Here is an 11,826-nt window from a genome sequence, read left to right on the forward strand (position 1 = left end):
GAAAAGCTGGGAAAACTCGAGGCTTCACATTCCCAAACACTTCCCAAATTGGTGGCGATTCCAGACGGTGCCAGGATTTTGGGGTGATGGGGGATGTCGAGATATGGCACGGGGAGGGGGGATGGAGATGGGATGGAGGAGGAATGAATGGGGGTGGGATGGGATGGGATGGGATCAATGGGATGGGATGGGAGAAATGGGATGGGATGGGAGAAATGGGATAAATGGGATGGGATCAATGGGATGGGATGGGATGGGGTGGGATAAATGGGATCAATGGGATAAATGGGATGGGATGGGATGGGATAAATGGGATAAATGGGATAAATGGGATGGGATGGGATCAATGGGATGGGATGGGAGAAATGGGATAAATGGGATGGGATGGGATGGGATCGATGGGATAAATGGGATGGGATGGGGTGGGATAAATGGGATAAATGGGATGGGATGGGATGGGATAAATGGGATGGGATGGGATCAGTGGGATGGGATGGGAGAAATGGGATAAATGGGATGGGAGAAATGGGATAAATGGGATGGGAGAAATGGGATGGGATGGGATCAGTGGGATGGGATGGGAGAAATGGGATGGGATGGGAGAAATGGGATAAATGGGATGGGATGGGATGGGATGGGATCAATGGGATGGGATGGGATGGGGTGGGATAAATGGGATAAATGGGATAAATGGGGTGGGATAGGATAAATGGGATGGGATGGGATAAATGGGATCAATGGGATGGGATGGGAGAAATGGGATGGGATGGGAGAAATGGGATGGGATGGGAGGGGATGGGATTGGGATAAATGGGATGGGATGGGATGGAAGGGGATGGGATAAATGGGATAAATGGGACGGGATGGGATGGGATAGGATGGGATGGGATGGGATGGTGGGAGGGAAAGAATGGAAATGGATGGGATGGTGGGAGATGGAATGGAGATGGTTGGGATGGAGGGAAGGAGGACAGAGATGAGATAGAGGGAAGATGGAAATGGGATGGAGGGAGTGAGGATGAGGATGGGATGGAGAGAGGGAATGGAGGTGGGATGGAGGGAGGGAGGGAATGGAGGTGGGATGGAGGGAATGGAGGTGGGATGGAGGGATTGATGGAGGTGGGATGGAAGGAATGGAGGTGGGATGGAGGGAGGGAATGGAGGTGGGATGGAGGGAATGGAAGGAGGGACTGGAGATGGGATGGAGGGAGGGAGGGAGTGGAGATGGGATGGAGGGAGGAAATGGATGGAGATGGGATGAAAGGAGGGAGAGAGGGATGATGGAGGTGGAGGCAGAGAGGGATTGATGGAGATGGGATGAAGGGAGAATGGATATGGGATGGATGGATGGAACAGGACATGGGATAGAGGGAGGGAGAGGATGGAGATGGGAGTGAGGAGGAATGGTTGGAGATGGGATGGAGGGAGGGAATGGAGGTGGGATGGAGGGAGGGAATGGAGGTGGGATGGAGGAGGGATGGAGTGGGATGGAGGAGGGAATGGTGGGATGGAGGGAGGGAATGGAGGTGGGATGGAGGAGGGAATGGAGGTGGGATGGAGGAGGGAATGGAGGTGGGATGGAAGGAGGAATGGAGGTGGGATGGAGGAGGAATGGAGGTGGGATGGAGGGAAGGGAATGGAGGTGGGATGGAGGGAGGGAATGGAGGTGGGATGGAGGAGGGATGGATGGTGGGATGGAGGAGGGAATGGAGGTGGGATGGAGGGAGGGAATGGAGGTGGGATGGAAGGAGGAGGAATGGAGGTGGGATGGAGGGAGGGAATGGAGTGGGATGGAGGGAGGGAATGGAGATGGGATGGGGGAGGGAATGGAGGTGGGATGGAGGGAGGGAATGGAGATGGGATGGAGGGAGGGAATGGAGATGGGATGGGGGAGGGAATGGAGGTGGGATGGAGGGAGGGAGAGGATGGAGATGGGAGGGAGGAGGAATGGTTGGAGATGGGATTTAGGGAGGGAGGATGGAGGTGGAGGGGATGAATGGATTGAGGGAGGAAGGAGGGAGAGAGATGGGATGGAAGAAAGATGAGGATGGATGGAGATGGGATGGAGAGAAAGAGGATGGAGATGGGATGGAAGGAGGAAGGACGGAAAAGGGATGGAGGGAGTGAGGATGGAGATGGGATGGTGGGAGAGAGTTGGGATGCTCCCGCTGCTTTTCCGTCCTTTTCCGTCTCCAGGGATACGCCGTGGGAGGATCCTGGGGTGGCCCCCGCTCGCCTCCAGCTCCAGCGTCTCCCTTTTGTTTTCCCTCCTCCGGCTCTTGTTCCTAAGGATCTTCCCGAGCAAATGGTGGGAAACCATGGAAACCACCTGCTCCTGTTGGAATCCGGGCAGGAGGAAAGCAGGGAAAAGGCAGGAAAAGGGCAGGATGGGCCAGCCAGCCCCTTCCCTTTCCCCATGGAATCATCGGAAATCCCAAGGACTCACCCGGATTCAGGAAAAAGCCATTTGGATGGGATTAACTCCGGATAAAAACTCCAAACTTCCTCCACTTCTCAACACCAATGACACCGGATTCCCGGAGCTGGGAATTCAGGGAAAAGCCCCTCGGAGGGATAAAGCCCTGGGAAAAAGGGTGGAGGAGGTGGGATGCTCCCAGGGATGTTCCCATCGATGGTTTTCCATGTGGAGGGGATGAACCCTTTGTCCAGCCAAATCCTGTGGGGTTTTCCCATTCCAAGAGCCGGGATAAGGATCGCCGTCCACAGCAGGGATTCCTGGATCCCTGAAAACTCCAGGAAAAGCCCCTAAATGGTTTAATTCCTTATTTATATCCCCTGACAGGGAAACTCCTTGTTCCCAAAGCCTTCCCAGCCCGGATCCATGATGGAGAGGGGCAGGGAAAATTTGGGATTTGGGAACAGAACCACACGGGAAGAGTTTATTAACATTTATTAACGATAAAACCGAGGCGCTACAAACAAATGTTCTTCTTATCCCTGGGGTTTTTTTTCCTGGAAAAGCACCTGGAGAACCCCACCAGGAGGTAGGAGACCCTTAGACCGGGATATCCTCATGGACACGGACCCGGAGCGGACAAATCCTGAGCGTCTTTGCCGTGGCACCCCCCTGGGGCCCTCCCACGTAGAAATACGGGAAGACGACCCCGCCAAATTTCTCATGGAATGTGTAGATGTGGCTCCGGAGGTCGGCGTCGTAGAAGGACAATTCCCCCTCGGTGCAGTCCAGCTCCACCCGGATCCGCTGGAGGTTTCCCGGCGCCGCTTCCGAGCGCACGGCGTTGGACGCCCGGCACTCGTCTTTCCCGGGAAGGTGGTAGATGTACCAGAATCCGGAGCGGGAATCGTGGTGAAAGTCCAGTGGGAGCCTCTGTGGGGCCGGGACACGCCCACCCTCCAGTTGGTCAGCCCGCCCAGGTCCACTTCCCACGTGTGGAAGCCTTCGGAGAAGCCGCGGGATCCCAGGATGCAGGGGGCGGAGGTGAAGCGCTCCGGGTTTTCCACGGAGAGTTTGTAGCCGCGGTTGGAGACGCTGGAGAGGTCATCGGACACCGAGAGCCAGCCCGCGGCTGAGTTGGGATCCAGGCTGAAGGGGACTGGCCGGGAACGGGAATGTTTTACTGGAAATTCGCAGCTCGGCATCCATCCCTTCCATGGACCCCTCCTTGGATCCACCAGGGATGCGTGTATTCATTCATGGATCTATCTATGGATCCATCCATCCCTCCCCTCCATCCATTCCTCCATGGATCTGTTCATGGATCCATCCATCCATCCATGGACCCATCCGTACTTCCATCTATCCATGGATCCATCCATCCATCCATCCATCCATCCATCCCTCCTCTCCATCCATCCATCCATCCATGGATCCCTCCCTCCATCCATGGATCCATGTATTCATCCATCATCATGGACATCATCTATCATGATCCATCATCATGGACCCATCCGTACTTCCATCTATCCATGGATCCATCCATCCATCCATCCATCATCCATCCATCTTCCATCTATCCATGATCCATCCATCCATCCATCCATCCATCCATCATCGATCCATCCTCTCATCCATCCATCCATCCATGGATCCCTCCATCCATGATCCATTCATCCATCCATCCATCCATGGACCATCCATCCATCCATGGATCCATCCATCTATCCATGGACCCATCTGTACTTCCATCTATCCATGGATCCATCCATCCATCCATCATCCATCCATCCATCCATCCCTCCTCTCCATCCATCCATCCATCCATGGATCCCTCCCTCCATCCATGGATCCATGGATCCATCCCTCCCCTCCATCCATTCTTCCATGGATCTATTCATGGATCCATCCATCCATGGATCCCTCCCTCCATCCATGGATCCATTTGTGGATCCATTCATGGATCCATGTATTCATCCATGGATCACTCCATCCATCCCTCCCTCCATGGATCCATTCATGGATCCATCCATCCATCCCTCCCTCCATCTCTCCATGGATGGATCCATCCATCCATCCATCCATGGATCCATCCATCCCTCCATGGATCCATCCACGGATCCATCCATCCCTCCTCTCCATCCATTCCTCCATGGATCTATTCATGGATCCCTCCCTCCATCCATGGATCCATTTGTGAATCCATCCATGGATCCATGTATTCATCCATCCATCCCTCCCTCCATGGATCCATTCATGGATCCATCCATCCATCCCTCCCTCCATGGACCCATCCCTCCCTCCACATCTCCATGGATGGATCCATCCATCCATCCATGCATTGATTGATCCATCCATGGATCCATCCATCCCTATCCATGGATTTATCCCTAACCCACATCACCACGGGGGAAACGCACATTCCAAGGTTTCCCTTTTGGAGTGAAATCACCTTTGAGCTCTCCAGTCCCCATTCCAGGCCCATCCCAGCTCCATGCTTCCCATCTTTCCAGACCCCCCACAACCACCCGTTCGGGAGAAATGCATCTCCACCTTTCCCATCTTTCCACCCCTGGAAAAGCCCTGCTCCGGATGTTCCCGGCTTCTCACCCACGGTGATGGTGTCCAGCATCTTCTTCCACACGTTGTACTGGAGCGATCCCAGGTACTTGGCCACGTCCAGGAGCATTCCCGAGGGAACAGCCTCCGGCTCCTCGGCCGTGCAGGCGATCCTAGGGCAGGGATCGACCATGGAGAAAGGATCAGGATGGGGCTCCCAACATCCCGTGGTTCAGCAGGAGCTTCCCAACAGCACCCGGCATCTCCCAAGCTTGTTCTCCCTCAATTCCCACAAAACCTGGGATTTAATGTTTCCCCCAAACCCTGAAATTCCACTTGGTGTCCCCCATCCTGCCTGGAGCACCCAGGGGACATCCAGCATCTCCCAAACTCGGAGGGGACACTGGAATTTTCTTGGAGCAGGGACCTCGCTCCATCCAGGCAGGAGACCCCATCCAGCCCCCAGGAAGGGCTCAGCCATTCCCAGATTCCCATGGATGTGGCAAGATCAGGACCTACCTCCTCTTGCGGTTCTTGTGGGTCTGGAAAAGAAAAGAGGAGACACCGGGGATCAGATCCCGCTTGCCACCGGAATTCCGACAGCCAGCGGATCGCTCGGGGGAGACGGGATGCGGGCACGGGGTGGGATCCCGGTGGGAATTACCATCAGGAACGTGTAGTCGTCTTCCTTGAGATCCGCCTGGAGCTGCGCGGCCTCCCTGAGCAGGGCCTTGCTCTCCTCCATCAGCTGCTCCATCTTTCCCTGGATCAGATCCTGCTTCCGCCGCACCTCCTCCCGGAGCTGCGCCAGCACCGCCTGCTCCTCATCCCACAGGAACTTGTGCAGCTTCTCGAATTCCCACTTCACCTGCTGCTCCAGCCGCACCGACTCCACCTGGGAATGGCAGCACCTCGCTCCAGCTGGGAATGTCGGCGCCTCCTTCTGGAGCACCCGAATTCCCTGGGGTCCCCTTTGGAGCAGCTCCGGCGCTCAGGAATTCTCTGGGTTCGCTTGGATCATGCTGCCCTTCCCAAATTCCTGTCCCTGCTTCCCAAATCCCCACCACTCTCCTTTCCTGGGATGGGATCAGTGCTCCACCTCAGATCCATGTGCAGGATTGGATCGGGATCAATCCCAGCTGTGGAGTGACCAAATTCCCTGGACTCCTTCTTCCCAGAGTTCTCCGAGCAGCTCCAGTGCTCAGGAATTCACTGGGATCACTGGGATCATACTGCTGGGATCATACTGCCCTTCCCAAATTCCCATCCTAGCTTCCCAAATCCCCACCGCTCTCCTCTCCCGGGATGGGATCAGTGCTCCACCACAGCTGCATTCCCAATCAGGATCGAGATCCCACCTCTGGAGCACCCAAATTCCCTGGATTCCTCCTTCCCAGAGTTCTCCGAGCAGCTCCAGCGCTCAGGAATTGACTGGGATCACGCTGCCCTTCCCAAATTCCCATCCTCACTTCCCAAATCCCCACCGCTCTCCTCTCCCGGGATGGGATCAGTGCTCCCCCTCAGCTGCATGTGCAGGATTGGGATCGGGATTGGGATCAGGACCGGGATCAATCCCACTTCTGGAGCACCCAAATTCCCTGGACTCCCCTTTCTGGAGCTCTCTGAGCAGCTCCAGCACTCAGGAATTCACTGGGATCACGCTGCCCTTCCCAAATTCCCACCGCTCTCCTCTCCCGGGATGGGATCAGTGCTCCACCGCCGTGCACGTGCGGGATCGGGATCAGGATCGGGATCGGGATCGGGATCAACCCCAGCTCCGGGAGGGGAACACGCACCTCATTGTGCCGGGAGATGGATTCGTAGGAGCGGCGCACGGTCCCGAAATCCTTGGCCTTATCCCGCAGGGAAGATTCCATGTTCGCCAGCTTGGCCTGCGGGGAGGAGACGCCCTCAGGACTCTCCCATTCCCGGGATTTCCCGTATGGATAAAGACCCCCGGGGCCGGATCTTTGCTCGATCCCACCTTTCCCCTCCGCCAGCCGGGATCGGTGGAGCTGGGAGGAAGAGGAGCTCCGCTCCACAGGGAATCCTCCTCCCTGGTTTTTAGGGAAGTCCCATCCCCGCCTATTCCGGTGCCGTGGGCAGCCCCATTCCCATTCCCGGGAACCCCGGCCAAGTTTTCCCGCCGCGTTTGAAACGCGGCTCATCCCAGCGGGATGAGTCAGGGCTGCGCCGGCTGTTTTCCAGCGTGTCCTGGCGACATTCCAGCTCCTGGCTGCATCCCATCTCCTCCTCCTCCTGTCCGTGGCTGCCTCCCTATCCCCGTCCCTCCTTTCTGCGGGAATTGTGCAACTCCCAAATCCCAACGCCGCTCCAACCCCGCGGCGCCGCTGGAATAACCAGCGCGGCCGGATCCAAACTGGGATCAAGGAGAAACCACCGGGAAGCATCATCCGTCTCCGCTTTCCCCGCAGGATCCGGGGTGGATAATTAAACCACCGGATAATTAAAAGGCAGGACAGCACCCAGCAGCCGCCACATTCCCGCAGGGAAGCGTGGCTGCCTCATCCTAAATCCCGCCCTGGCAAATTCGGGACACGAATCCAGCTTTTGGGATGCGTCTCCCTGCCGTCCATCCGCCCCCCCTTTCTCACCCTAAAATCCGCCGCCGCTTCCTGCACCGGCCTCATCTTGTGCCCTTCGTGCTGCTTGGAATTCTGGCAGGCGAAACACGCCAGCTCCTTGTCTTCCAGGCAAAACAACTTGGGATCCTCGTGATGGATCGGGCAGAGGGCGGCGCCGCGTCTTTTCTGCTGCCCCTCTTCCTTCAGGATCATCTCCACCAGGTTGTTGAGGGTGTGGTTGACGCGGAGATCTTCCAGCGAGGAATTTTCCTTGCACACGGGACACGCGTGGCGCCGGTTTTCCCAGGATCGGCTGACGCAGCCCTTGCAGAAGTTGTGGCCGCACGAAAGGGTCACGGCTTCCCGGAAAGGGTCGTAGCAGATGGGACACAACAATTCTTCCTTCAGGCTGGGCGCCGAGGATGCGGCTCCCGAGCTGCTGGAGCAGGGATCGGCTCCTTTTTCCATGCTGCGGCAGGGATGGAGCGGGATTTTCCAGCTGCCCCGACCGGACGAGCAGCCCCGCTGCTGATGCAACCGCTCGGTTTCCTGCCGGTGACTCACCCGCGGCTCCCTCCCGCCCGGTGACACCGCCCCGGGGCCGCTGCCGGGGGGGCTCCGGGCCTCGGGGACGGCGACAGAAGCGGCACCGAGACCCTCAGCCCGGATCCTCCCGGGGGAGCCCCGGTAGCCGGTTCTGGACCCCGCCATGTCCCGGTCTCTGTTCCCCAAATTCGGAGCTGCTCCGCTTTCTGGAGCCCCGGCCTCGGGGCTGCTCCGCTCCCCCAAATTCGGGGCTGCTCTGGTGCCCGGATCGGCCCCCCCGCTCTCTCCCGGGGCAGTCCCGGTGCCCGGTTCCGGACCCTCGTGGCCCTGTCCCGGTCCCCACCTCCGGGGTTGCTCCGGTGCCCGGATGGGGCCCCCATTCTCTCTCCCGGAGTAGCCCGGTGACCGGAGCTGGACCCTCTGCCCCGGGACCCGAACCTGGACCCTCACCCCGGCGTTCTCCCCCGGTGCCCGCACCTCGGGGCAGCCCCGGTTCCCCAAATTCGGGGCCGCCGCGGTGCCCGGCCCGGTGTCCCCCAACCCGGGGGAGTCCCGGGTGTCCAGACCTCCAATCCCGCGGCTGCTCCTGTGCCAGGAGCCCTTTCTTTCCCGGGACCCCCCAACCCCGGGGTCACTCCGGTGCCCGGTCCCCCCACTCCCGGACTTCCTCCTCTTCTCCTGGGGCTGCTCCGGTGTCCGGTCCCGGTTCCCCACCCCTCCAGACCAGCTCTGTCCCCCCACTCCCGGTGTCCAGTCCCGGTTTCCCACCCCCAGACCAGCTCTGTCCCCCCACTCCCGGTGTCCAGTCCCGGTCCCCCATCCCCCCAGACCAGCTCTGTCCCCCACTCCCGGTGTCCGGTCCCGGTTCCCCACCCCTCCAGACCAGCTCTGTCCCCCCACTCCCGGTGTCCAGTCCCGGTTCCCCACCCCTCCAGACAGCTCTGTCCCCCCACTCCCGGTGTCCAGTCCCGGTTTCCACCCCCAGACCAGCTCTGTCCCCCCACTCCCGGTGTCCAGTCCCGGTCCCCCATCCCCCAGACCAGCTCTGTCCCCCACTCCCGGTGTCCAGTCCCGGTCCCCCATCCCCCCAGACCAGCTCTGTCCCCCTCTCCCGGTGTCCAGTCCGGTTCCCCACCCCCAGACCAGCTCTGTCCCCCTCTCCCGGTGTCCAGTCCCGGTTCCCCACCCCCAGACCAGCTCTGTCCCCCCACTCCGGTGTCCAGTCCCGGTTTCCCACCCCCAGACCAGCTCTGTTCCCCCACTCCCGGTGTCCAGTCCCGGTTCCCCACCCCTCCAGACCAGCTCTGTCCCCCACTCCGGTGTCCAGTCCCGGTTTCCCACCCCCAGACCAGCTCTGTCCCCCTCTCCCGGTGTCCAGTCCCGGTTCCCCACCCCAGACCAGCTCTGTCCCCCCACTCCGGTGTCCAGTCCCGGTTTCCCACCCCCAGACCAGCTCTGTTCCCCCACTCCCGGTGTCCAGTCCCGGTCCCCCATCCCCCCAGACCAGCTCTGTCCCCCTCTCCCGGTGTCCAGTCCCGGTTCCCCACCCCCAGACCAGCTCTGTCCCCCTCTCCCGGTGTCCAGTCCCGGTTCCCCACCCCCAGACCAGCTCTGTCCCCCCACTCCCGGTGTCCAGTCCCGGTTCCCCACCCCCAGACCAGCTCTGTCCCCCTCTCCCGGTGTCCAGTCCCGGTTCCCCACCCCCAGACCAGCTCTGTCCCCCCACTCCGGTGTCCAGTCCCGGTTTCCCACCCCCAGACCAGCTCTGTTCCCCACTCCCGGTGTCCAGTCCCGGTTCCCCACCCCTCCAGACCAGCTCTGTCCCCCACTCCGGTGTCCAGTCCCGGTTCCCCACCCCCAGACCAGCTCTGTCCCCCCACTCCCGGTGTCCAGTCCCGGTTCCCCACCCCCAGACCAGCTCTGTCCCCCTCTCCCGGTGTCCAGTCCCGGTTCCCCACCCCCAGACCAGCTCTGTCCCCCCACTCCGGTGTCCAGTCCCGGTTTCCCACCCCCAGACCAGCTCTGTTCCCCACTCCCGGTGTCCAGTCCCGGTTCCCCACCCCTCCAGACCAGCTCTGTCCCCCACTCCGGTGTCCAGTCCCGGTTCCCCACCCCCAGACCAGCTCTGTCCCCACTCCCGGTGTCCAGTCCCGGTTTCCCACCCCCAGACCAGCTCTGTCCCCCACTCCGGTGTCCAGTCCCGGTTTCCCACCCCAGACCAGCTCTGTCCCCCCACTCCCGGTGTCCAGTCCCGGTTCCCCACCCCTCCAGACCAGCTCTGTCCCCCACTCCCGGTGCCCGGTCCCGGTTCCCCACCCCCGAACATCCCCTTTCCCCCACCCCAGGACCGCTCCACGTGGCGTCTCGGTGGCTGCCGGCCCTTCCCGGTGCCGGTGCCGGTTCCGGGGTTGCCCCGGGCCGTGTCCCCGGTGCCGGGGGGTGACAAAGGGGGGGGGTCTCACCTGGCGGAGCGGACCTGGCACCGTTTGCAGCGCTCCCTCCTCCGGTGCAGGCGGCGCGGGGGGCTCCGCTCGGCCTCCTGCGGCATCCCGGTGTTCCCGGTGCTCCCGGAGGGTGGGGCGGGATGGGAGGGCTGGGATGGAGCTCCAGGGGGAGGTTCCCGGTCCTGGCTCGGCCCCCGCGGGTTCAGCGCTCCCGGGGCCGTGACCTCCCCCCCTGTTTGTCCCAGCGGGAATTTCGGGATCCCAGGGATCCCCATATCCAGTTCTCCCTCCCCTCTGGAAGCTGCTCGGTTCTTTCCTTCGGGACTGGGGTTCCCGATGATCCCTCCCCCTCCCCGGGATTTTCCAGGGGCAGCGTCCACCTGGCGTTGTTCCCGTTCCTGCTTTTCCCCCCTTCCCTATTTTCCGCCCGCTCCAACATTCCCAGTTTGTTCATGATCCTTCCCCGGGAGCCTCAAAACCCCCCCTGCCATGGGAACCAGGAGAAATCCCAAAATTATCCAAGGAAAGCCAAACAACAGGGGAAAAAAGGTGGGTTTTTTTTCCTGTGGAATGAGAAACCGCTGGAGTCGTGTTTTCCAAAGGCTGGGAGTCAAGGTTAAAGATAAAACCGACCGGGAATCAGCGCTGGGAATGAGATATAACTGGTGGGAACGGGGGGTGGAGGTTGGCAGGGATGGGAAAAATCCCTCCGGGAAAAATCTCGGCCTCTGGAGCTGCTTTGGGGCAATCCCGACCTGGAATGGTGGGAATTAGGGACAGGTGTAGGGCAGGGAAAGGTGATCGGGGTGGGAAGATCCAGAGGGGGAAAAGGTGCGGGGGAAGCAAAAGGGAACGCCGGGAGTGGGGTCATGGAATTATTTTGGGTGGAAAGCCTCTGGAATCAGCGAGTCCAAGCATTCCCGGCACAGCCAAGGCCACCCTGGATCCATGTCCCCCCCAAATCCATAGGGATTTGAAATCCCACCAGGAATGGGGACTCCAACCCTGCCCCGGGCAGCTGTGTCAGGGTTGGAAAAGCTTTCCAGGCAGGAATTATTCCCAGGTCCTTTCCCACCAGGCAGAATTCCAGCCTTGGGCATTCCATGGGGTTCTTGTGACCCACAGACACTTGGAGTTGTCAGGGGTGAGTGGGATATTGGGAAGGAATTCCCGGCTGGGAGGGTGGGGACGGGCTGGGCTGGAATTCCCAGAGAATTCCTGTGGCTGCTCCATCCCTGGGAGTGTCCAAGGAAAGGTTGGAGCAACCTGGGATGGT

At 60.1% G+C, this 11,826-nt stretch overlaps 1 protein-coding gene across 1 annotated transcript; it reads right to left on the minus strand.

Moving 5' to 3' along the window:
• Positions 1 to 2,894: 2,894 nt before the first annotated feature.
• TRIM35 (tripartite motif containing 35) lies at positions 2,895 to 11,766 on the minus strand. Its single transcript, XM_048299008.1, is given in 8 exon segments — positions 2,895 to 3,339; positions 3,342 to 3,575; positions 5,027 to 5,148; positions 5,495 to 5,517; positions 5,640 to 5,870; positions 6,772 to 6,867; positions 7,591 to 8,029; positions 10,569 to 11,766. Coding segments are annotated over 8 exon segments (1,725 nt in total). The 5' UTR covers positions 10,826 to 11,766; the 3' UTR covers positions 2,895 to 3,016.
• Positions 11,767 to 11,826: the final 60 nt, after the last annotated feature.

The sequence above is a fragment of the Corvus hawaiiensis genome, chromosome 3 (assembly GCF_020740725.1).
Source record: "Corvus hawaiiensis isolate bCorHaw1 chromosome 3, bCorHaw1.pri.cur, whole genome shotgun sequence".
NCBI lineage: Eukaryota > Metazoa > Chordata > Aves > Passeriformes > Corvidae > Corvus > Corvus hawaiiensis.